The sequence below is a fragment of the Ramularia collo-cygni genome (assembly GCF_900074925.1).
Source record: "Ramularia collo-cygni strain URUG2 genome assembly, contig: RCC_scaffold04, whole genome shotgun sequence".
Lineage (NCBI taxonomy): Eukaryota > Fungi > Ascomycota > Dothideomycetes > Mycosphaerellales > Mycosphaerellaceae > Ramularia > Ramularia collo-cygni.
The window spans coordinates 1,158,349-1,182,174 of NW_019716258.1; the positions used below are offsets into that span (position 1 = coordinate 1,158,349).

The 23,826-nt window shown below is 49.8% G+C and overlaps 9 protein-coding genes; 4 read left to right on the forward strand and 5 right to left on the reverse strand.

Annotated features, from left to right (window-relative positions):
* Nucleotides 1-2,157: 2,157 nt before the first annotated feature.
* On the reverse strand, nucleotides 2,158-3,508 carry RCC_03558 (uncharacterized protein; the record flags this gene model as incomplete). XM_023768844.1 has 3 exons in its annotated part: nucleotides 2,158-3,036; nucleotides 3,120-3,237; nucleotides 3,309-3,508. The coding sequence occupies 3 exons, from the start codon at nucleotides 3,506-3,508 to the stop codon at nucleotides 2,158-2,160; spliced, it is 1,197 nt and encodes a 398-aa protein (XP_023624612.1).
* Nucleotides 3,509-4,820: 1,312 nt separating this feature from the next.
* Nucleotides 4,821-5,522, forward strand: RCC_03559 (uncharacterized protein; the record flags this gene model as incomplete). The annotated part of the gene is made up of 1 exon (XM_023768845.1): nucleotides 4,821-5,522. One exon carries the CDS (start codon nucleotides 4,821-4,823, stop codon nucleotides 5,520-5,522), a length of 702 nt encoding a protein of 233 aa, XP_023624613.1.
* Nucleotides 5,523-5,640: 118 nt separating this feature from the next.
* Nucleotides 5,641-6,678, forward strand: RCC_03560 (uncharacterized protein; the record flags this gene model as incomplete). The annotated part of the gene is made up of 1 exon (XM_023768846.1): nucleotides 5,641-6,678. The coding sequence occupies one exon, from the start codon at nucleotides 5,641-5,643 to the stop codon at nucleotides 6,676-6,678; it is 1,038 nt and encodes a 345-aa protein (XP_023624614.1).
* A 592-nt stretch (nucleotides 6,679-7,270) lies between these two features.
* On the reverse strand, nucleotides 7,271-8,191 carry RCC_03561 (related to rRNA-processing protein utp23; the record flags this gene model as incomplete). The annotated part of the gene is made up of 1 exon (XM_023768847.1): nucleotides 7,271-8,191. The coding sequence occupies one exon, from the start codon at nucleotides 8,189-8,191 to the stop codon at nucleotides 7,271-7,273; it is 921 nt and encodes a 306-aa protein (XP_023624615.1).
* A 405-nt stretch (nucleotides 8,192-8,596) lies between these two features.
* RCC_03562 (related to DUF726 domain protein) lies at nucleotides 8,597-11,899 on the forward strand (the record flags this gene model as incomplete). The annotated part of the gene is made up of 1 exon (XM_023768848.1): nucleotides 8,597-11,899. The coding sequence occupies one exon, from the start codon at nucleotides 8,597-8,599 to the stop codon at nucleotides 11,897-11,899; it is 3,303 nt and encodes a 1,100-aa protein (XP_023624616.1).
* Nucleotides 11,900-15,034: 3,135 nt separating this feature from the next.
* On the reverse strand, nucleotides 15,035-15,511 carry RCC_03563 (uncharacterized protein; the record flags this gene model as incomplete). XM_023768849.1 has 3 exons in its annotated part: nucleotides 15,035-15,182; nucleotides 15,249-15,376; nucleotides 15,449-15,511. The coding sequence occupies 3 exons, from the start codon at nucleotides 15,509-15,511 to the stop codon at nucleotides 15,035-15,037; spliced, it is 339 nt and encodes a 112-aa protein (XP_023624617.1).
* Nucleotides 15,512-16,851: 1,340 nt separating this feature from the next.
* On the reverse strand, nucleotides 16,852-18,330 carry RCC_03564 (uncharacterized protein; the record flags this gene model as incomplete). XM_023768850.1 has 2 exons in its annotated part: nucleotides 16,852-18,135; nucleotides 18,190-18,330. 2 exons carry the CDS (start codon nucleotides 18,328-18,330, stop codon nucleotides 16,852-16,854), a joined length of 1,425 nt encoding a protein of 474 aa, XP_023624618.1.
* Nucleotides 18,331-19,170: 840 nt separating this feature from the next.
* RCC_03565 (probable mitochondrial protein import protein MAS5) lies at nucleotides 19,171-20,506 on the forward strand (the record flags this gene model as incomplete). XM_023768851.1 has 2 exons in its annotated part: nucleotides 19,171-20,119; nucleotides 20,169-20,506. The coding sequence occupies 2 exons, from the start codon at nucleotides 19,171-19,173 to the stop codon at nucleotides 20,504-20,506; spliced, it is 1,287 nt and encodes a 428-aa protein (XP_023624619.1).
* Nucleotides 20,507-20,776: 270 nt separating this feature from the next.
* RCC_03566 (uncharacterized protein) lies at nucleotides 20,777-22,577 on the reverse strand (the record flags this gene model as incomplete). XM_023768852.1 has 3 exons in its annotated part: nucleotides 20,777-21,366; nucleotides 21,430-22,180; nucleotides 22,371-22,577. The coding sequence occupies 3 exons, from the start codon at nucleotides 22,575-22,577 to the stop codon at nucleotides 20,777-20,779; spliced, it is 1,548 nt and encodes a 515-aa protein (XP_023624620.1).
* Between the last annotated feature and the right edge of the window lie 1,249 nt (nucleotides 22,578-23,826).

Here is a 23,826-nt window from a genome sequence, read left to right on the forward strand (position 1 = left end):
CATCATGAACGGGCAATCAGGAAAGTAACACGCCGTTGGTGAGACGCGAGTGACAAAGGTTGCAGTTGAAGCACAATGCCGATTCACTGGCGATGCCACTGACTGCTGATGTGTACGATAGAGGATTGCAAGATATGACCCTCGTCTCAAGACGGCATATATCTATCCCTCACCACTCGGATCTTGTCGCCTCATCTGTACTTTACAGCCCCGCTAGAAGTCAGAAAAGAAACCACCATTTCGCCCCATCTCATCCTCGTAGATGGAAGTGTCAGGCCAGCTTTCTAAATCTGCATCCAAATACCCTCAAACGCCACGCAAATCATTTGATGCTCCTTTTCCTACCACCAGCAACCATCAAGTCTGTTCACCAAGCCGGCCGTGTATAGTCTTCGGATGAACCATCAGATCGAAGCCCACAATCCTCACTCCATCCGGTGGCTTTCCCTGGTCTGCCCAGGCTACTTTGCAATACCTTTCCTTATGCTGTATCCCCACAACCCAATCCTGGCTGGAAATGTGTACAGCGATTCTAAACGACAAGAAGTCGGATCAGCACGTTTCAATCGGAAGAATGCAGCATGAATTTTGGTCACTTACGCGTCTTCGCGCCTCATCTGCTCAGCTTGTTCCTGCCAGCCCCACGGTGTATACCAACGGATGCTATGAGGTATTGGCATCACGCCACTGCTTGTCGCCTATATCCTAAAGTCAGCGCCAACAACCTGAGATATTAAATAAGAGTCGCACTAACTGCCTCATTCCTCCCCGCAAGTATCTTCCTCCCAAGAACCTCATTTAAAAAAAGTAGTATAAAGATCAGCAGGAGGTCCAAGAGACACACCAAAACAGTTCCCCCGAAACCCTCTCGCAGAATTCACAAAAACCAACCCCCCTCCCAACCTCACAAGGAACACACAAAGCACCCCTTCCTAACTCCCATCTCCCCACAAAAATCCCATCCAAGCGCTCCCGATCCAGAAACCCCAGAAATATTTTCCTTCGCGCGCATCGGGTGGTCCCAGAAAATCCATCGCAGAAATAGATAACCGATGCAATGCATCAAGTTGCTGCTTCAACCAAGAACTTCGAGGCCGAAAAAACGACCAGACCACATCATCATCATCCGCAGTAGGGTCTAGACGAGTTTTTTTTTGCGAATGTAATGAATTTTCCCCGAAGACCTCTTGACCCAGTGGAATGGATATGCGAAAGAAATCCGGATTATCGCGAAGAAGAAAATTCGGTGTTCGCATACCAAATTCCAGCGGCGGGATTTCAAAGTACATGGCAGACTCGTAGAAGAGATCGATGGGGTATATGCGTTCTGGCCGTTGATGATAGGTAGTTACTCTCTTCTTCTTCTTCGAGGAGGAAACGAGGACGTGGGTGAAGATGATATCTATCTATTAATTCCTGAGGAAGATGGGTTAGAGGTGTCATTCGAGAATTTCTTGCGCGGRTGTGGGAGCTTCTAGCGCGCTTTTTATCGAGGATTGAGCAGGGTGGTAAGAAGGTGAGAGCGGATAATGTGGAGGATAGATCGTTTATGGTCTTTGCGGTGTTTGTTGTAGTACTGCTTATGCGCGTGGGGGGATGGGGAGGTCTCTATGATAGWTAGTCTTGCGTTGTGAAGGTGTGTATTTTGAGATAATCATTTCTCGGAGTTTCGAGACTATGTACTTAAGTCTATTTTTGAAGCGGGGGTTTTTTTTGGCGGAGGAGAATGGGAAGAGGGAATACCTAGCGTGGCTTCATGTGAAAATCTTGGCAATAATTGATTTACTTGGACTGTTGTCTTCTTTGAGCTGGAATTTTCACTGGGTGGCATACGGCGGAAGTAATTGTGATTGTATTTTCTGAAATTTGTGATGTTGAGAATTCAATTAACGTCGCTAATATGAATGTCTGGCATAATCTATCAACTCTAGCTAGAAAGGTTTCCAGTGATTTGTTTTTTTGGTCAGAATACTTTGGGCTTTCGGCCGAAAAGAAACGGAAATCAAGAATTGAACGCCCTCTTTGTCTCCCGCAACACAGATTAATATCTAGTCTCTCTATTGGCTCTCCGTAAGGCTGCTACTTTTTGTGCTCATAGCTACCCGTTCGTGAGCGTTGTCGTCGACTCAATTCAAGGAGAGGCGGCAATCCTCAATTTCACCGGCCCTCGGACGTATCCTTCTTCGAAGTCAAAATCGTAGCCAGCGTGGTCTTGATCATTCCAATACTGGTCTCCACCTGCGGCGTAGTAGTAGTAGCAGATGTATAGGCAGCCGTGGTCGAGTTGGATTTCGTGGCGGTCGGTTCATAGACAGCCGTGGTTGAGTTGGATGTCATGGAGGCGGTCGGCTTAGACGACCAAATTGTAGACTCAAGAGTCTTTGTCGTTCCGAGCATCGTGGCTACATCGGTCGTAGTAACAGCTACCACATGCGTATCTGTAAATGTAGATGATGAGATGGTCGATGTAGACGAGATTACAGATTCAAGAGTCTTTGTCGTTCCAACCACGGTCGCCATGTGAGTCGTCGTAGTAGCCGCTGTATACGCATGTGTAGCTATCGTTGTAGTTGTAGACGGCGAGATGGTCGACGTAGACGAAATGGTAGACTTGCCAGCCTTTGTCGTTCCAACCACGGTTGCCATATGAGTCGTCGTAGTAGCCGCCGTATACCCGGCTGTAGACGCTTTTCCAGTCAACACAGTGATCGTCTCCGTCTTTGTCGAAATCGAAGCAGTCGCAGTCGGCAAATCCAAGACTTTGGAATACGTCTCGGTCCATCTTACCGTCGTCGCGGGTTTCGTTGTTGTTGTTGTCTTGGGGTTAGATCTAGTGTGAGACAGACTACTGGGCTTTGCGGGTTTCGTTGTCTTGGGTTTCGTTGTCTTGGGTGTAGATTTAGTAGTGTGAGAAGACACACTGTGTTTCTTGCGACGAGGACGACATTCCAGTTTAGTACTTTTCGCGTGGCCGTAAGCTGGATTCGCTTTATTCTTGATTACGGCTTGACATTTCGTGAAGCGAGTGGCGAAGATCTAGTGATTTTGTCAGTCAGTCAGTTGGAACAACACTCATACATACAAAAAAAGGAATAATGGAAGCTGTGGTGCATACATACATCCAAATAAGTATGAATCTTCTTTTCCCCGTAGCAATTAATATCGCTATACATTATCAAATCGCAGATTTCACTTTCTGAATTGATTCTCTCGGGTATATCGTAATTCTCATCATTACTAGGAAAATGGATGTATTAGTACGGGTCGAAAGAAGTTCTGAAAGGATACGTGAAGTAGAAAGGACATACGTTTGAGCAAATGCGAAGCTTTTAAAGGGCATCTCTTGGTTGTGACAAAAACTCGCTCGAGAATCCCACAGGTCGATGGTCACTGGCTCGCCGAATGGATCGCCGGTGCAGTTGTCGGTTGCATATGTCCTCCAGACGGCGAGTGCTTGTGAGGTTGAGCTGAGCGCGAGGAGAGAGGTTAGGGCGGTGGTGAAATGCATGGTGAGATATGTTGGAGGTGGTAGTGTTGTTGAATCTGAGTGGTTGTTGAATCTGAGTAGTTGTTGAATCTGAGTAGTTGTTGAATCTGAGTAGTTGTTGAATCTGAATGGATGCCAAGTTGAGAAAAAGTACTCGAGATCATAAATAGAGCATGCTTATATGGAACTGATTGTCAGCGAAAACTGGGCGAACCATACCCTCAAAAAGTTGACATCCGGCTCTCCTCGCTACCTCCCAATAATCCCACAACACGTCCCCAAACAGAAAAGCATGGAAGAGGATTCTGTACACCCTCTCTCTCTCTTGTGATATATAGAGCTGAGGTAACACTACCTCCCCATACTGCCATGCTCTCCGATGCTTCAGAGTCACAAGCTTGATAATCCCAAATTTGTCAAATTAGGCTCGGTACGGTTGTATTGACTTTGCTTTGGTGAACGATCGATCCACTGGGACCATTTAGACGTCCGAAGAAGTGACTATCGCAACACACGTGTCTGCTACCATCCTACCTCCTTCTCAGAACCTTGGATGGCCGCCTTCGCTTATTAAGATGTTAGGTTTCCTTGGCTTGCCCAAGGAAACCGACGCTTTACAACGACCCTTAACCGTACGTACCTGCTACCTAGGTATATATATATAGACAAGGTAGGAACACCGAGTCCGTAGCTATGGAAGTCACACCTACCTTACACAGGGAAATCACGAAGCGGCTGAAAGGAGATAGCTACCATCCCAGACAGCCGGAGTTCGACGATGAGGCTGAATGAGGTCTTTTTTTCCCAGCGCCTCTACTTGTGCCAGAGTAACATGGACGAATCGTAGAAGCGATGGACAGTTCAACAAGTTGAAGAGTACAACATCCAGCATATGGTGCGGTAGATTATGCGAAAGCGATATGACGTCTCGCTAGACTGACATTCTAGGCTAATGTCCGCTAGCGCGGCGATGTGGGAAATGGGTGAGTAGAGAGCAAGAGCCATCACGGCATGTTACTTCTACTTCTCAAACACAACAACATCGACTTTGCAACAAAACCGTCGCTCGCGGTGCATATAACAAGAGGCTGCGCTCAAAACGAGCGACCACCAATCACAGTACTGTATCCTGTCATAATGCACGTCGATCGTGCGGCTGAATCCCCACACAATACACTACTGGTACGGAGCGCTGCAATCCATCTCATGTGACAATGAAGCTCGCGAGGCTGGCGGCTGTTGATTCCTTCTTGTCGGGTGAGCCACCACAAATCGAGGATAATCGTCACATCAGGCACCACGAGCAAACTCTACCTCCTTTGTGGGCGAGAAAATGCCTGGCGGTCATGAATATCGGCACATCTCAGCGACCGATAACGCCCACATCATTAACGGTGACATTCACAATAATTACACCAATGCCCGAGTAAACCATGGAGACACATACAACACCTACCTCGACACTCAAAGACCGAAGCCTCCGACTGATGGATCCTACGAACGTGGCCTTATCGGAGCCGCCAAGAGTGGATCCATGGAACGCATTCAACGCTATCTGAAATTTGATATCAAGGTCGACTTTGCGGATGATCGAGGCTGGACTGCGCTCCACTGGGCTGCCAGGATAGGTCATGAAGATATCGCCCAAGCTTTACTTGAAGCTCACTGTGATATTGACTACAGGAGTCACGAACATGGAACTCCACTCAACCAAGCAGTTCACGCTCAAAAATCAGACATGGTCCGATTCCTCCTCTCCCAAGGAGCGAATCCCAATGCTACGAGTAGACAGCATGGATCGGCTCTGCATGAAGCATGTGAGATTGGTAACTTGGAGATTGTCAATTCAATTTTGGCTTCTGGAGCAAACGTTGATCCATTCTGCATCTTGCACACTGCAGAAACGGGAGTATCTTCCCAATACATTGCATGCATGCCACTGTACTCAGCCATAAAGCATGGTCACGCAGAGACAGTTTTCTCGACTACTGGCATCGGGCGCGGATGTAGAAGCGCTATATGCACGGCCGTGTGAAAAATTCCCAAGCGGCTTTGAGACATGGAGGAAAGTACCGCACAATCTCAACAATGTATCGTGGATTCGACAAGCAATCCATGTGGCGTGCTTTTACGGCCACGATGCAATTTTGGACATGTTGATTCGATCCGGTGCATTTGTCGACGCCAGGAGCTCTCCAACCGGCCTCACTCCCCTCAGTTACGCGGCGACATTTGGTCATATGGAATGCATACGAGTACTACTAGCACACGGGGCTTCTACGAATATCAAAGCCGTCGGAGGAGATGCACCCCTTCATCTTGCGGCACAAAAAGGCCATTTRGAAAGTCTAAAGCTCCTGCTTGACAAAGGAGCGGCGAGAGATGATACTACTAGTTCTGGCTGCACCGCATTACACTGCGCGGTTTCAGGAGGCTGGAAAGAGTGTGTGGAAATCTTGTTGGCAAGCGGCGCATCCACGAATATCCGGAACCACTACGGAGATCTTGCCTCACACATAGCTGCTCGACAAGGTCACTTGGAATGTCTCAAGTGTTTGCTAAACGGCAATAAAAACAACTTGTTAGACGGTCGTGGAAGACGGGGCTGTAATCCTCTCATGGTCGCGATCAGCAACGGACATACAACCTGCGCAGAGCTCCTCCTAGGAAAAGGAGCAGACCCCTCCCTTGCAGAAGATCGAGGTCGCTCTGCAATTCACTTCGCCCGCGACGAAGCATGTGTGAGAATCCTAGCTCGTCACGACACTTCCATGATGACCCTTCAGGATCACGTCGGATCGACTCTCTTGATGATAAGTGCAGCTCATGGTCGCCAAGCCGTAGTACAGAAACTATTGGATTTAGAGGCGCCAATGATCCACCAAACTGATAGAAAAGGATTCAATGCATTCGATCATGCTAAAGGCCAGGAGCATAAAGGTATCGTAGAGCTTTTAACACGACACGGTGCGAGACCTACTTCTCGTGCTACTAGACCATTATCGAACGATACGATCCTCCACACTTCTTCTGGAGCAACACAGCATAAAGTATCCCTTGGATTGACGACATCTCAGAGGAACCCGAGTATCTATACTAGGAGATTAGCATATTACTCTCCTCCTCTTTATACTTATCGATCGACAAGACAAGTCTACTCGACCGAATCTGAAACCGCACCAATGAAGTAGAGTACACCGGCCTTTTCCATCGCCGGAGTAATAGAGGAAAGCGAAATCTATTCCCAAGGCGAGGAGGGGGGAATAATAATATATCTCTTACTCTCTACTATAAGACCAACCTTTTCCGACGAGGCTATCGATACTCTCTATTACTATTTGTAACCCTATATAATCGAGCATGGAATTAATCTACTAAAAGCCCCCGCTACCGAGTTAATAAAGTTCAAACGAGCTATCGCTATCTCGATCCCGAAAAAATCTCAAACTAAAGGACTAAAAAGTCACGAAGAAGGCCTATTACCTACCTTACTAGGAAGCGAAATATTAATTAAAGAGGCACTTTAATCTAAAAGAAACGATGAACATATTTTTCTCTTACTAAGCGCGTGTCTATAGAACTTGGAGGATAACAATAATAATAATAATAAGGATTATTATCGTTCGTTCTCCTTCGCGAGAGCGAAATTCCGCTAGATGGAGGACAATTGGGGTGGACAGACAGGACAGTACAGTACATGCTTCCGTGAGACAACAAGCACGCATGAGGAAAGCCGAAGCGAAGCGAAGGGAAGGGGATTATACTATGCTATGCCATGCCATGCTATGCGTCTTCTTCTCCATCAGCGACCTCGCCTCCATCAGCGACGTGGACTTGAGCATCCTTGGGTTTCCGCTTTCTCTTCCGCTTTGTCGATGCTTGTTGTGCTTCTCCATCTTCGCTCTGTGGAGGTATTAGACCGGCCTTTTCCGCTGCTTGTGGATCATCCTTCTTCGCAGCTTTCTTAACAACAGCAGCCCTTTCCATGTCAAGCACAGGTTTGGGTTTTGCTTTCTTCGCACTCAGAGGATTGGGACCTTTGGGGCCTTTGACTTTTCTCTTCTTCTTCTTCTCCCCTTCTTCTCGAGGTCCTTGCGCACCATCCTCAGAATCACCATCTTCCCTCTTCCTCTTCTCCCCTACCCCCGCCAAAACACCCCTCCTCCCGACCAACCCCGCCTTGACCTTCTCCTTGGCCTCCTGTTCTCTAACTTGCTCGGTGACTCTGGCCATGGGTTCCAAAATCATCACACTCCTCCTCACATACACGAGGGGAACGCCCACCACCCCTCTCAACCGCCTCCGCAACCCCTCATCCTGCGTAGCAACCACATACCGATTCCGATTCCCTCCACTGCCCTTGGGATCCACCACACTCATGATACATTCCTCCTCACTCAACGGTTCCTCCAATTCATGATGTCCACAACGCCTTCTCTCAGCCGCTTTCGCAACGGCAATCCAGGCGTCTTTTTCGGGACAGGGAGCTGCGTTGTAGAGGTGTCGAATACAGCATTGGGTGATCATGGGTTTGATTTCGCCGTGGAGGGTTGTGGAGAGGCGGTCTCCGAGGGCCATTTTGGTCGAGGAGGCGGCTTGGATTATTGCGCTGTCGAGGAGGACTTGGTAGGGGGTTCGGAAGGAGAAGTTGAGTTGGTATTGGAGCATTAGTTTGCGGTAGGTTTTGGAGCGTTTGCCGCGCATTTTGAGGGTTGGTGGTGGGGGGTGTTTGGAAGGAAAGTGGTGGAGAGGTTTTAGAATATTTGGAAATTGTGAGGTTGGAATCTGTTGTAACTTTTTGTGAGATAAGGTTGATGTGCAGCTGCGGGAGCGGGCGGGCGGGTAGAAGCGAGTTTTTCATGGTGGAGAGTGGAGAGAGGGGTTGAGTCCGGAGGGCACTTAGTGGTTGGATTGCCCGTTGAGCATGTGCATGCATACAAATACAAACAAAGGCCGGGTTGATTGGAGATTGAATTGATACATTTACATGACACAATTAATGCGAGAATTCTCTCAAGGCAGTAGTACCTTACGAWATTGAGGGCAGATCAGAGAGGTGCAATACCACAACAGAAGACGGAAGATCCTTCGATAGGATGAGCCGGTAGCATGCCGGAGACGGTGCCAGGACAGAAGCAGGACACGATTGATGGAGAGGGAGAGGAAGGAAAGCAGGAGGAAATCAAGCAGGTGGATGAGTTTGGACTGCCACTGAGAGCGGCGAGAAGACGACAATTCAGTGAAGCGGAGAGTGTAGAGGAGGGGAATGAAGGAAATGGCATCCCGACATCTGCACAAGACTTTGCGCCGGGATCTGCTCCCCAACGGATTGAAAATGCGCAGGAATCGGCCGAGCCAACAAATGACATTCCCACATCGCCCTCCCGCCACGCTCATCGGGCGTCGGTAACCTCGGTGTCGGAATGGTCCCATCAGCAACAGATTTCCCGACCTTCGATTGAGGAAAAGGAAGAGGAAGAGGAAGAGGATGAATGGCAACAGATGCCTGCTCTGGCCACGCATCGCATCTACGACGACTGGGGCAAAGTGGTGGCGCAGGAATACGGCGAGGTGGAGGATGAACGAGTCGTCTATGGAACGTTGGGAGGGGCGGGCAAGGGCTACACCCGCGTTCAAATGGAAGAAGACGCCAAATCGGCCACGAGTCTGGACGATCATACGGCCTATCTGTTCAAGGAGGGATATGCGAGAAATGTACTGGATGAGGAGGATGAAGAGGGTCGGGATCTGTTATCCCAAATGCAGACGACCAAGGAATTGTTGACCGAAGGTCAGAGGGTAGCATACGTCGGAGTGGTCAGACTTGCCATCGCGCAAATGGCAAAGGATCTCACTTCCCTCCAATCCACCAAAGGGACGAAAAAAGCGATAGAATTCGCGACGGAAGCGTTGAGGATGTGGGGCCAGAAGATGATGTTGCGCCTCTACAATCACATGGAAATCGATGCGCGGGAACAGATCATGGTCGAACAATTGGCCGATCATGGCGTCCTTCCCTCTGATCTAACCCCTGCTTTGATGCAGAATGCGCGGGTGAAGAATCCTAAAGTCGAGGCGGAGAGCAGGCCTCCATCACCATCTCAATCATCATCTCCATCAGGATCTCCATCTCCATCAACACCAACATCTCCCTCCCTGGAAAGCCCACCTCCGGCATATGAACAACACACGGCCGATCAACTCACCATCCAAGATCCCGACGACCTCCAAGATGCGAAAAGTCTCGACTTGGACATTCGCTGGACCGTCCTCTGCGATCTCTTCCTGTTGATCATTGCCGACAGTAACTACGACGCCCGCTCCCGGCAACTGCTCGAACTTGTCGGAGCTGCCCTGCAAGTGGAATGGCAAGAAATCTGCCGCTTCGAGAAACGTGTTACGGATGCCTTGGAAATGCAAGAACAAGCCGACAAAGAAAACTGGAATGAAGACGAACATCTGGAATCCAGAAAGAAAGCAGCCCGAAATCGAAGATTGATGGTCATGGGAATGTGTACCGTCGGAGGTGGGCTGGTCATAGGATTATCGGCAGGCCTCCTCGCTCCCGTCATCGGAGCCGGTCTGGCAGCCGGGTTCACCACCATTGGAGTCGCCGGGACCGGGGGATTTCTAGGAGGCACCGGAGCTGCTGCTCTCATCGGCACAACAGGAACCCTCATCGGTGGCAAAATCGGCCTCACGACTTCACATCGACGAACGGGTGCCGTCAAGACATATGAATACAAACCCCTCTTCAACAACAAACGTGTCAATCTGATCGTCACCGTCGCGGGATGGATGACGGGCACCGTCGATGACGTTCGCCTCCCGTTCAGCACCATCGACCCCGTGATGGGAGACATGTACGCTGTGAACTGGGAGCCCGARATGCTCCAATCCACCGGTCAAACCATTCAAATTTTGGGCACTGAAGCATTAACTCAAACCATCCAACAAGTCCTGGGAGCTACCTTCCTCGCCACTCTCATGGCGGGATTGAGCACCCCACTCATTCTGGCCAAAATGTCCTACCTCATCGACAACCCCTGGACCGTCTCCCTCGCCCGAGCAGACGCCACGGGACTAATCCTCGCCGACAGCATTATTGACCGCAATCTCGGCATCCGACCCATCACCCTCGTCGGTTTCTCTTTGGGATCGAGAGTCATCTTCTCCTGTCTCAAAGAATTAGCCCGACGAKGAGGTGTGGGTCTGGTACAGAATGTGTACATGTTCGGCAGTCCTGTCGTCGTCAAACAAGAAGAATACATTCGCGCGAAAAGCATCATCCCGGGGAGATTTGTCAACGGCTACGCGACGAACGATTGGATTCTGGGATATCTCTTCCGCGCCACGAGTGGAGGTATCATGCGCGTCGCGGGTCTGGCGAAGGTGGATGGAGTGGCAGGGGTGGAGAATTTCGACGTCACGGATGTGGTATCCGGACATATGGCATATCGGGGTATGATGCCCACATTATTGGAGCGGGTTGGATGGAAGGTCACGAGTCTGGAGTATACGGAAATCGAAGACCCGGATCCGGAAAATCACGCCCAACGACAGAGGGAATTATTGGATGAAATCGAAGCCGCGAGACGGGAATTGGACGCTGAGCCGGAAAAAAAGGGTTTCGGGAGATTTTTCTCTTTGAGAGGGAAGAAAGCTGGGAGGAAGAGAGTTTGGGAGACATATGACGAGAGGAGCAATTCGAAAGTTTTGGAGGGGGATGTGGGGGAGGTGGAGAGGGTCAATGCGGAAGTTTTAAAAGAGGGTGGGTTCGGTGGGGATGTCATGTTTGATGTCGAGGCCATAAGGAAGGAGGCGCTTGCGTTGGCTGTGCAGCGGCCCGGGGATTTGGAGGAGATTAAACAGCATTTGAGCGTGAGGGAGATTCAGGGGACTTTGCCTGCGCTGAAGATTGATGGGGGTGGAAGGGGAGGGAAAGAGGGGGAGGGGGATGGGGATGGAAGTCCGACTACATCTCCCACGGTCGCCGGGGGCAAGAGTCCTGTCAAACAGTATGGATCTCTGGCCGAGGAGGGTGTCGCAGGAGGAAGAGGGGGAGGAGGAAGAAATCCCGCACCCATTCGATCTTTCACTGCTCCTTTGCATGGTGGGAGTAGTAGCGGGAATGGGAATGCTAGCCATTCTTCCATTCATGTAAAGGACGAAGGAGAAGAAGACGAGAGACCGGGCATGAATTCTAGGAGTTTTAGTTCGGATGTCTCTTCTTCCATCCAGCAGCAGCAGCAGCAGCAGCAGCAACAACGAGGCACTGGGATGGATGAGAGGAGAAGGGAAGGGGAAGAGGGAAGAAGAAATCCTTGGGGAGGTTATCATACTGGGGATGTAGATATCGATGATCCCGAGTTTGGGAGGGAGGAAGAGGGGGAAGTTCGCATGACTTTTTGAAGAAATTGAAATTTATATCAATCATGCTACCTCCCTACCTTTTTGATGTGAGTCTGTCTTCGCCAGGCTGGCTGGTTTGAAAACTGGAAGTTGCGATTTTTTCTTCCGAGCTAAGTAAGGTAAGTTCACACACACGCTTTCCACCGTCTTCATTATTCATTCCAATATCCTACTCTGCTGTCATCGCCTCAAAATCTCAAGCCCAGCAACTAAATATTTTTCCCCGCGCCGCTAACCGAGTAAGCAGTCAAAGCCGCTCCGCCCCGCCCACGTCGCTGTTCAAAGAAGCGGATTTGGAGAATTGAGATTTTCATCATTGGCGGCGGTGGTGATCCGAGCTTGATATAATCGATTACCTACTACATCAGATTCATGTACGGGAAGAAGGAGAGGGAAGGGCGTGCGAGGTTCAAATAGTTGGAAGGAGTGAGTAACCATGGTAGATTTTATGGAGACGAGAGTTTGGTAAGTAATAATAGGGAAGGAAGTATTTTGTATACTTAGGTAGGTAAAGGTAGCTTAGACGAATTACCTACTTTCCCGTCTAGTTTAGGTACGCTATCTACCTAAGTATATACATATAGGTAAAAGGTTAATCGTGAAGGATTTCTAGCTAGAGGTAGGGCATAGGTGAAAACATTCCCGATGCATCTCTCTTTTTTAGATCATCATAGTATTGATCTAACGGAGTACCTAGTAAAAGGAGATGCAATTAGCAATTCGCGCGGTTTTCCACCTTCCTAGAAAAGTCACTAGCGTCTTTTATATAAGTGAATCAATCTCTCTTATCCCAACGCACTTCGCCCGCGGCTTATAGAACTTTCTTTTTTTCCCGCATCGTGCAAGATAAATCCCACTTCACTATCATCGTGCTCGTCGTCCTTGCAGCAATAGTTCTCCATTGAGTAGTATTTCAAAGATGTCGAAGGATCGCCAAGACTTGCCTTATCGGCAACATCGGGATGATTTTCAGCCTGAGCTCAAAGATAGATCACTGCTCCACTATCCTCCCATCCCACGATGCAACTCTCGCATCGCCTTCTCTCTCTTCACAATCGTGAAATAGACTCCACTTCATTCTCCATCTCCGGCTTGGCGATGCAGACAGAGTGAAGTGGGATTCTTTTTGGGGGGTGTCAACCCTACATCGAGATATAAATTYAGGATTCGAAGTCCGAGATGATGGATGACCTGGGTAAAGTCAGTCATATGGCTTGAGCGATTTTCTTTTCCATGAAAGACTCACTCCACTTTGCTGGCTGGCTAGGATGATGTTTTGTCTGAACCCTACGTGCTGTTTTGCGCTATGGATTCAGGAAGATGGGGGACTTCGGCTCAATGCAGGCTCTCTCTGTTCTTGGCGAGTTGGTTATTCTTGATCGGAAAAGAATGAATGGGTGGGAGACACCATACAGTGGATGTGATGAATCCACAGGGATGGCGGGACTTCAACATATTCTCCAAACGAAGGTCGGTAATGCAGAGGCATCGTCGATGGTCGTCCATCATCCCAGGATAGCGGTCTTGGGGGAGGAACAACATAAAAAGCAGCAGCCTTTCCTCCTCTAGTACCATCTCATCAAACAGACACTGCCAGCGCCTCGACTTCCAATCCAAAACTCCATCATCACCACGATGAAGAACACCAACATCCTCCTCGCCGCCCTCCTCGCCTCAATCAGCAGCACGGTCCTAGGCCAAATCGCCACCTGCGACGGTGACCAAGCCCCAGATTGGGAAGATTTTACGTCCACCACACCCCCCCTTGAGCACCCCATCCCATCATCATCATCATCATCATCATCATCATCACCACCATCATCATCACATCTCTAACCCCTCCCCCAATCCACAGGCGACGCAATCTACGCCCCCTACCGCGGCGGAATCGACTTCATACCCAACATACTACCCCCCCTCTGCGCAGTCTTCAACGCCCCCGAAGGAGTGAGTCTCCGCCAAATTCCCTCAACTGCAGAATTCAATGGTGTCCCGAAAAGGTCCCGACGTTTCCGAATCCTTCAGTGGAACAGGAGGGGATTACAATATCCTCAGTCTGAATTGCCGCGCCCAACAATGCAGGTAGGTGGTGGAGCTGGTCGAGCGGGCGCTTGGACGTTGCAAGTGATTAATAACCCGGACTATGAGAATTGAAACCGCAACGCCAACGATGATGACGACGGCGGGTGAAAAAGCCAGTATGGAGGAGGAGGAGGAGGAGGAGGAAAGTGTTGTCACCCCGGAGATTTGGACAGGAGGTCCCCCATCTCGCCCTTCTTCGCAGAAAAAGCGACAAGCTGAGAATGACAATGGTTTCACTCTTGTTATTTCCTCCCGCAGTGTGGAGCGAGAAGGGATTCAAATTACAGGCTAAAGTGCCTTCGGGAACAGGTCTATGGTGATTATGGAGACGGATTCCAAGACGACTTCCGTCTCTCCGTCTCTGCGGAGGTTTGCGGCGGGGGTGTTTTTTTTGAATTCTTCTCGGCTTCGATTGGGACTACGATTACGGAGGAACAAACTTCTTCGAATACGGTTGGGTTGGAGTTGAATATTCCTTGCGCGGATCATCAGTCTGGACAGCTTTTTTGGTATCCTTTGTATGATGTGTAAGTGGATGGGAGGGTTCTTTCTTTCTGATTTGAGGAGGTTGATGAGGCTGACTGTGATGCAGATATTCGGGATTCACGACCCCTTCCACCACGGATGTGGAGGTCGTTGTGCCTCAGGATAATTCGATAAGCGGGAGTAATTATCGCGTGGTGTGCCTTGAGTAAGGTAGGGTAGGGTAGGGTAGGGAGAGAGGGAGGGAGAGGCCGTCTTGGGAGATTGAGGCAGTATCGTGGGATGGTTCAACACATGTTTATCGATGTACCTAAGCTTTGATCTCTAGAATCCGGTCGGTGGATGGATGTATATCATATCGCAGTAGCTATTCAAAGGGATCAATCAGTACACAATGCATTCCAAAATAGCAGCTCACCATTCATTCGTTTCCGACGCCAGAGATTGATTGCTCTTCAGGAAGACCAGCAAAACGTGACCCAAATGTTATGAATGATATTTCCGATTCTCTTCCTTTTCGACTGACTAATCGTGTGGAAAGAACGGACATCCCAGTGGACAGAATTCCTTTCACAACCTCGAGCTAAACCCCCCAGCCTGCGAAACCATCTTCAACATCATCGGCTGCCGCATCAAATTCAACTCTCCCAATTTCTTATTAAAAGCCGTGAAAACCTGGCTTGAACCATGTTCTTTTAACGCCTGCTGGTTTTGATATCTATGTCAATTCCCACCTGTTAGCCATGACACACACTCTCTCAAGCGTAGGGCATGAAAAGCAGACTTCTCAATCATGACAATCTCCTCGGTACCATCTTYATTCGGTCTCAGAGATCGATTGATGGAGTAGGATAAAACACCGGGTTCTTTGGCTTGGACGTATTCTGCGACTTCTTTCATGTGGCCGAGGACCTGAGGGAAAGATCATTCGCATGTTAGTTTGGTGAGGTGCTTGCTGGAGAGTAAGGTAGTAGGTGGGTGTACCTCGTCGGTCTTTCCCTTTTGGGGGTAGAGGATAGCAATGACGTTGAATTCTTTAGACGACATGATGGTGATGAATCTTGCCAATATTGATTATTATCGGGAAGAGGTTGTTAAGAAGAAGAGWAGTAGTGGTAGTGGTAGTGGTGGTGGGTGATTACAAGTGATCGACAACCGAACCTCGGCCCGGAGAGCGTGGCTATAGTAGGTACCTAGACTTGTCGTCCTTTAACAACATTACATTATACATTAATGTATAGTAAGTACATTCTAAGGCCGTTCGCTATAAGCACTTAAGTTCCCGGACATTAAGATATATTACTTATAAACGGGAGAAGAAGCCTATCTAAACGAGCCGTATTTATAAGATAATCTCTCTCTACTATACCTATTACGCTTTTTCTATTATCTACCGATAAATACCGTATCGAGTAGAAAGAAGGATTATCTATACGTACATAACGCTAGTGAGAATCCTACGCTACTCCATCTGCCTATTAAATCGACACCACAGTAACTAGACATCCACGACTATATACTACCACTACAATGTCTATCCTCGCGTGGACAAGAAAACGGCTCGCCGGACCTCGTGTTAAAAGGTCCTCGTCCCTACATAAAGATTGTTGGTGTTTAAACCAAAGGAACGGCTTGGCAGAGTTTCATCCCATGTGAAATCCACGTACTTCTCTGCCTTATCTTCAAGATTCAAGAACGTATCAAATAGTCCGGAGAGCCTGCCTTCATGATTTTACTTACCTGCTTCGACTGGCTAGTGATGAAGAAAGATGATGAATCAGGTTGACTGTAGACGTTCTTCGTGATCGGTATTTCTTGTGAGTATGACACGAATAATGAGTCCTCTCATCAGGAAGAAGTAGGAGTTGTATGATGGAGAAACTGGTGTAGAGGTGATTGGGAGTCTAATTTACTGATTGAGTCGATGGGTCGAGGTAAGAAGAAGGATGATCTGGTTTGGTGTTATGGGAAGTACCATGGTGATGGGCTTGAAGAGGATATGGGTATTAGTGCTTAGTGTCCGGACAAAGAACGCGGGAGAAAGGGTCAGTTTGAGCGATAATGCTTGGGCGGTTTGGCATACTTCAGAAGTAAACGCGGGCTTAATGGGATCTCATGCATCTGGTACAGAGCGGATGGGAGGTTCGTCGCACAGACTGTGCTTTTGGAGTTGGTTGAGTGAAAGCGAGATGGTGAGAGAACGCTTCGAAGTGGACGAGAAAGAAAGATGACTTGAAATCAGAAGACCAGAAGAAAAAATAAATCAACAAACCTCTCCTCAACGTACACAACGACCATCAGTGGCGCCACTCGCGGAAAAAAGCTAAAGGAGTAAGTATCGTGAAGCATATTAATGCCACTACATAGCTGATGATAGAAGAAGAGTCTCATTCTTCCTCAACAAGAGTAGCGCCCTCCTCTTCCACCGGCTCACCACCTTCCATAGGCCCTCGTTTCCTGAGATTCGCCACATTATACAACAAATCATCCAACTGCTTGCCCGTACCATCGAATACCTTGCCACTGTATGAGTTCATTCCCTTCAGCTTTTCCATAGAAGCGATATCTTGACCTCCAGTCTTCAGATCAATGACTTGTATCCTCGCCGAGTTCCCCTCTCTCGCATCCACCGAGACGACCACTTTGTTTCCCAAAATCGCAACATCCAGCGGATAGAGCCCGGATGTGGACCAGGACTTTACATCTTGTTCGCCCTCCAAGGTCGGCAGGTAGAATACGGCGTCCACTTTTTCCATCACAAACACGACTCCCTCTCCCGCCTGCCAGATCCCGCTCACGGCCATTTTGCCTTCAGGTACTAGGCCCTCCAATTGAATCTTCCGCTCCAATGTCATGGTTTGAAAGTCCCAAACTCCCAACCATGCATCGCCACCTCCGCTGACCAATCTCCTCCCCACTTGACAGATGCGACTCACGAATGCCTGATGTCCCRAACAGAATCCCTCGATGACGTGAGCTTGTGGTGGCGCTCGAGAAATGCGGATATGTTCATCGCGATCACATGTAGCAAGCCACTGTCTCTTTTCTCCCGGAAGTGATAGGAATGTCATATCTGTAAGCATCGAGACATGTCCCAACAACAAAGTATTGTCAAACTCTGCAAGGACATCCTTTCTAGGCGTGAATTGTTTCTGTGCTTGTTGAGCTTGCAGCGCGGTGAGATTTCTCTTGGAATGTACCGTCAAAGGCGTCGCTGAAGGTTTGAACTTGTTCTCCTCCGAGGCTTCTGGTTTGGGTTTGGTGGTGACTTCTCCTTGGATTAGGGGAAGAGAATAGACGTCGCCGTGCTTGTCCGCTAGCAGAAGAGTGTCGTTTGATGGTGGAATCTGGATAGCACATGGTCGCTTGGGGACTTCGCGGGGTTTCCCTATCTCTTGGAGGGTGGGCAAGGCAAAGATACGGATTGACTTGTCATCTGTCACTGCTGCGAGGTGATGTTGATCTGGTGAGACTGCAAGGAGGATGAATGTAGATGACTTTTGGGGTGACGCATTCTTCTTTTGTTGTTTGGTCTTCTTGCCGAAGGAGGGTTRTTGCTTGTTCTCCTCGGCTGGCGTGTCATCATTGGAGGTTTTCTGTCTTTTTGATGGAGGCTCCGAGGATTGTGAGATCGGATCGTCTTTTGATTGGCCATTGATCCCGGATGGAAGCTGCATTGGCTTTAGTTTAGATCATTTGATTGGAGGGAGGGATACAATACATACATCACTGTCCGCTGTCCATTCCGAAATGAGCTCGCCTGACTCCAGGCTAAGAGATATGAGTCTGGGGCCACACGCGGCGATCAAATGGCCATGTTCTGTGCCTCCCTGCACAGCAGCGATACGTTGGAAGGGATGTTGCATCTTGATACCAATCACTACCAAATGGAGTTGTGATGATGTAGGAGGAGAAAGAGAGGTGATGTTGTTCGCGAGGCGGTCATTGCTTCAGATGTGTATTCTTCACGTTCGTACAAATTATTTTAGCTTCCATCTCTAAACCTTAATTCCTTGCCGACATCCGAGCGCCATCGATCCCGAGAACGGGACATCTCCATCAAAGTGCTCTACAGACCGTTGTGTGGTGGTAGGGCAAAAATGATGTATGTGAAAGATGGACGGCAAGATTGACACAACCCAGTGGACACTTTCCCGCGCATCGGATGCCTCATCTCGGGTCAGCATCTTCCATCGTTCCCCATGGAACATGATCGAATCGCGAAGGTTTCACAGGGAAGAAGGAGCTATGTCAGTCTTCTTTCAGGTGAAGTTCATATTTTATCTACAAATACATCTCCCACTCTTCTCAATACCCATCCACTCATATCTCGCGCGTCTACCAGCGGCTCAGTGATTCCAGCAAACAAACGGTACGTAAGGTAGCACCCGCCAAATCATGCCTCCCTCTGAACCCTGATCTACCTTACAACTTCTTTCTCGCCTGCCTGCATCACAATTCTTCCCCCAACACCACCGGTGATTCCTCCACCGTAAACACATTGCACAGCACGGCGATTTTTGCAGCACACCCACTGACATTTTCTAGTATTATAGTGCAGCGCAGTACATCCAGCATTCGCGCGGAGTCCTCACACCCTCACATCGCCTCGGACTACAGCGGAGATAGGCTACGGCTGATRGCGACACTTCACGGGCACCCCGCCAACCTCCCCTCTATCTCACCCTCCCTCTACTACCGCAATCATGGTCAAGGACACCAAATTCTACGACGTCCTCGGCGTATCGCCCGATGCCACCGAAGCGCAGCTGAAGTCGGCGTACCGCAAGGGCGCCCTCAAGCACCACCCCGACAAGAACGCACACGACCCGCAAGCCGCAGAGAAATTCAAGGAGATCTCGCACGCATACGAAACCCTCTCCGACGCTCAGAAGCGTCAAATCTACGACCAATATGGTGAGGAAGGCCTCGAACAGGGTGGCATGGGCGGCGGCGGTGGTGGAATGGCCGCCGAAGATCTCTTCGCACAATTCTTCGGAGGCGGCGGTGGCGGCGGCGGTGGATTTGGAGGAATGTTTGGCGGTATGGGAGGCCGTGATGCCGGCCCGAAGAAGGCGCGCACTATCCACCACGTACACAAAGTGTCACTCGAGGACATCTACCGCGGCAAGGTCAGCAAGCTCGCGCTGCAAAAGTCCATCATCTGCCCCAAGTGTGAGGGTCGCGGCGGTAAGGAGGGCGCAGTCAAGACGTGCGCGGGATGCAATGGAGCGGGTATGAAGATGATGATGCGCCAGATGGGACCMATGATTCAGCGCTTCCAGACCGTCTGCCCCGACTGCAATGGTGAAGGCGAGACAGTACGCGACAAGGACAAGTGCAAGGAGTGCAACGCCAAGAAGACGGTCATTCAGCGCAAGGTATTGCACGTGCACGTCGACCGTGGTGTGCAGTCGGGAACGAAGATTGATTTCCGCGGCGAGGGAGACCAGATGCCCGGCGTGCAGCCAGGTGATGTGCAATTCGAGATTGAGCAGAAGCCGCATCCGCGTTTCCAGCGCAAGGGCGACGACCTCTTCTACCACGCCGAGGTCGACCTCCTGACCGCCTTGGCTGGTGGTGCCATCTACATTGAGCACCTTGACGAGCGGTGGTTGACTGTTGAGATCATTCCAGGCGAGGTCATCTCACCGAGTAAGTCATCCCACTCCTTCCAGCCACGAAAATCACTAACACTCCACAGACGAAGTCAAAGTCATCCGCGGCCAGGGTATGCCTTCATACCGCCACCACGATTTCGGCAACCTGTACGTCCAATTCGAAGTCAAGTTCCCGGAGAAGCTTACCGGCCCGCCCGACGCCGACGGCTACCCAACTGCCATGGGTCCAGAGCAGGTCAAGATGCTCGAAAGCGTGCTCCCACCCCGCCAGCCACAGAACATCCCACCACCAGATGCCATGACCGAGGACTACAGCTTGGAGAAGGTCGACGCAAGCGAGGGCCGGGCTGCAAGAGCGACGGATGAGGATGAAGATGAGATGGGTGCTGGAGGAGAGAGAGTCCAGTGTGCTAGTCAGTAGAGGGAGTGATGTGGACAAGCATTGGGCAGGCAAGCGAAGTGTGCTTTCTTCAATCCGCAAGGTTGACAGGGGTATTATAGAAATTACGAACGAATGCATGCATGGAATTCCTCCCATTGTTGTGGAAGGTCATGATGTGAGATTGATGTGTATTGCATATGGAGCCAATGAAGGACAGCAAGTATTGACAGCAATGACCTAAACTCCATCCGCGAATAATCCTACCAGGCCAGCTTACACAACTTCTACCTCTACCTCTGATAGGTAACATCACAACATCCTCCTAGCCAAATACCCAGCCACAAAAGCCGCAAGCCCACTAGAAGCAAGCACCCAAGCAGTAGGAACCTCACTCCCAGCCTTCTCAGCAATTCCATAACTAACAATACTCACCGCCCCGGACAAAACCTGCGGCAAAGAAATGGCCAAATTGTGAATTCCCAGAATCGCACCCGATTGTGCATCACCATCCTCCTTAGTAGTAGTAGCAGACTCATCACTCGACTCCGTCACGCCCCCACCCGTCGTGAGACCCAATCTAGAAGTCTCATAGCCTATTAAAGCCCAAGGAACCCATTGCGTCACGGCCCAGGGAATACCTGCTAGGGCCACCAGGACGATTCCTTGCCATGGGGATGTGGAAGCTAGGGTTAAGAGGAGGAGGAGTCCGAGGAGGGGTTGTGTGAATGTCCAGAGTTTGATGAGGATTTTGTTGTTATTGGTGGGGAAGAAGCGGGATGTGATGACTGGGAGGGTGAGAACGGCTATGAAGCCTACGATTGCGAAACTGAGACTTCCGATTGAGCCTGCTTGGGCTAGTTGATTTCCGGAGTTGCTCGTTTTTTGTTCTGCGGTTTTGTCTGGGGGGTAGATTAGCATGTTAGAGGTGAGATTGTTGGGAATTGCTAGGGGGGACTTTTTACCGAGCTCTCCAATATAGGTGGTGGTGTAGAATAGGAGAGGAAACCAAGCCATCCAAGATGCGAATTGGACTTGACACGCCATACGGATTCTCTCAGGTAAAAATCGCACATTCCGCCAGATTTCGCGGAAGAATCCCAGGATCGTGCGCTTCGTAACTTCGGCTGATGGTCTTCGACTATCTTCTTCCCCGACAACGAGACAAGTCAAGAGCACCGTAGATCCCAACGTGATGAAGTTCAAACAAGACAAGGCTTGGAATTGCGTCAAGCTTTCCAGACCCGGGATTTCAGGAAACGTCAATGAACTGGCCCAGAAGCTGAAAATGGCCATTGCGCCTTGAATTCTACTCGCATATGCAGAAGCTCTGGTTTGTTCATGAGAGGGCGCGATGTCGACTGTTAAAGCTCGACAACCTGCTTGGACGGGTTGCACGGAGATTGCGAGGAGGATGGTGAAGATCACAGCGAGTGCTACTACGGCTTTTTCGACGCCGGCTCCGCATTGCCTTGAGTCATGGTCCCCACACCCTGCGATGAGATGTACCAGTTGTTCGGTCCAGGCTAGCAGAGTGAGAGAGGCAATTGTGAGAAATGCCCCGGTGAGGATTATGGGTCTTCGTCGTCCCCAGCGGGATCGAAGACGATCACTGAGTGTTCCGACGCTGGGGCCGATGATGGCGCCGGAAAGTGGAATGGAGATTATGATTGCTGCTGTGGTGGATTTGGAGAGGCCTAGACCTTGTAGGTAAGGCTGGATTGAATGATGGTCAGCATGTGCAATGAATGTGGGTGTTGAGCGACGTCTTGATAGATTGGAGCTTCGCCGATCGGGTTGCTTATATCCCTCAAGCGTGCCGATGGATTTTGATCTTCCATTAAAGACAGAAATCGATCCATTCCAACACAATGCTTCGAAGAGTGTTAATTGAAGATTAACGAACCGCAAGATTGGCCATGACGGTCGAGAAGAAAACCTGAAGACCGCCGTTGATACATGTTAGGGCTATGAGGAAGCCGATCGAGAATTTGGTTTTATCGTCTTGAGAGGATTCTGTCGTATCCCTTCCCAACAAGGGCGTTTCGCTGTCATGTCTTCCATCTTCAGCGTATGTCGAAGCTCTCCCACTCTGTTGGCTCGGGAAATCCATGATGTTGATGATTGTTAGAAAAGTAGGAGAGGCGATGTGTGAGGTCATGACCCTGTCGACATCCATTACATAATCTGTCGGAGATCGACCCGTGTATCCCTGGAGTATGTCCCTCTCGAGCATTCACAGACCAAATGTACTCACAAGTGAATAATGCCACAGGCTATGCAGGAGGATCTCGCCGGTTCGCTTCTTCCACGATACTGCACTCTCGCCCGCTCATCCAACAATGGCTGCATTTGCGCCAATTATTTCCAACAGCTCGACTATAATTTGCAACAGTCTCGGGTTTATAGACTTTGCAAACCATCTTCGCACGACTCTTGTCAGAGCAGAACGTGAAGTTGGAACAATGCCAGCAAGGCTTCGGGGCGAGCATTCCCGCTTCCGTTTCCTCAATGTAGCCAAAGTGCGAAAGTCTTCTCTTCCGATCGAGCTTCACCTTGTCCCAATCGTACGAGGCGACCATTGGCTTCGCAAGGGGCCGTCGGAGTGGAGCTACGCCGCCTGATGGTGGTAGGGGAGCGATGCCTCTCGATAGTGGAGGTACCTGGCTGCCTTTTCTCTCACTGGCTGGCACTGCTGGGTCAGACCTCGACGGATTCATGCTATCTGAATTGGATCCCGCCGCATTTTCGGCGCTGTATGCATCAGTATGATCAGCAGAGTGGCCAGTCTGCTCTGGAATCATTCTGGGACGTTTCGATGACTGAGAATTCTCGGCCTGTGGTCCTCTCGGACGCTTATTGCCAACACTTCCAATTTCGTGCGGAGAATCATTCGACCTCATGCTTTGATCCACAGGAGACCATGTTGGCGCGCTATATCCGGAATGTGATATATCCGGGGTACATTGGGAATTGGCATTGCGAGCAACGGCGAAAGTCGTTTCATTCGCGTTCGGCTGGAAATCTCCTGCAGCGAACTCGTAGTCGAATGTGATCTCTGGAGCAGCACCTACATTCGACATGCTTGCCTGTGTGTAGTCGAGGGTTTTGCTGGATCCCGTCTGCGGATCGCCATTAACGCGACCATTATGCGTCATGTCGCTCCGATCAAAGCCCACTGGAAGATCCCGAGCAGCTCTCTGGTATGCAGCCAGTTTCTTGATAATTGTGTCCATAACCAATTCAGCCTGGGCTATTTCTTGATGCAGCATTGCACGGCTTTCTTGAGACTGCCAATTTGCAGCTTCGTACAAGCCGGCAATGAGATTTGTCTTGTGTCTCTTGAGTCCCGACATATCCTG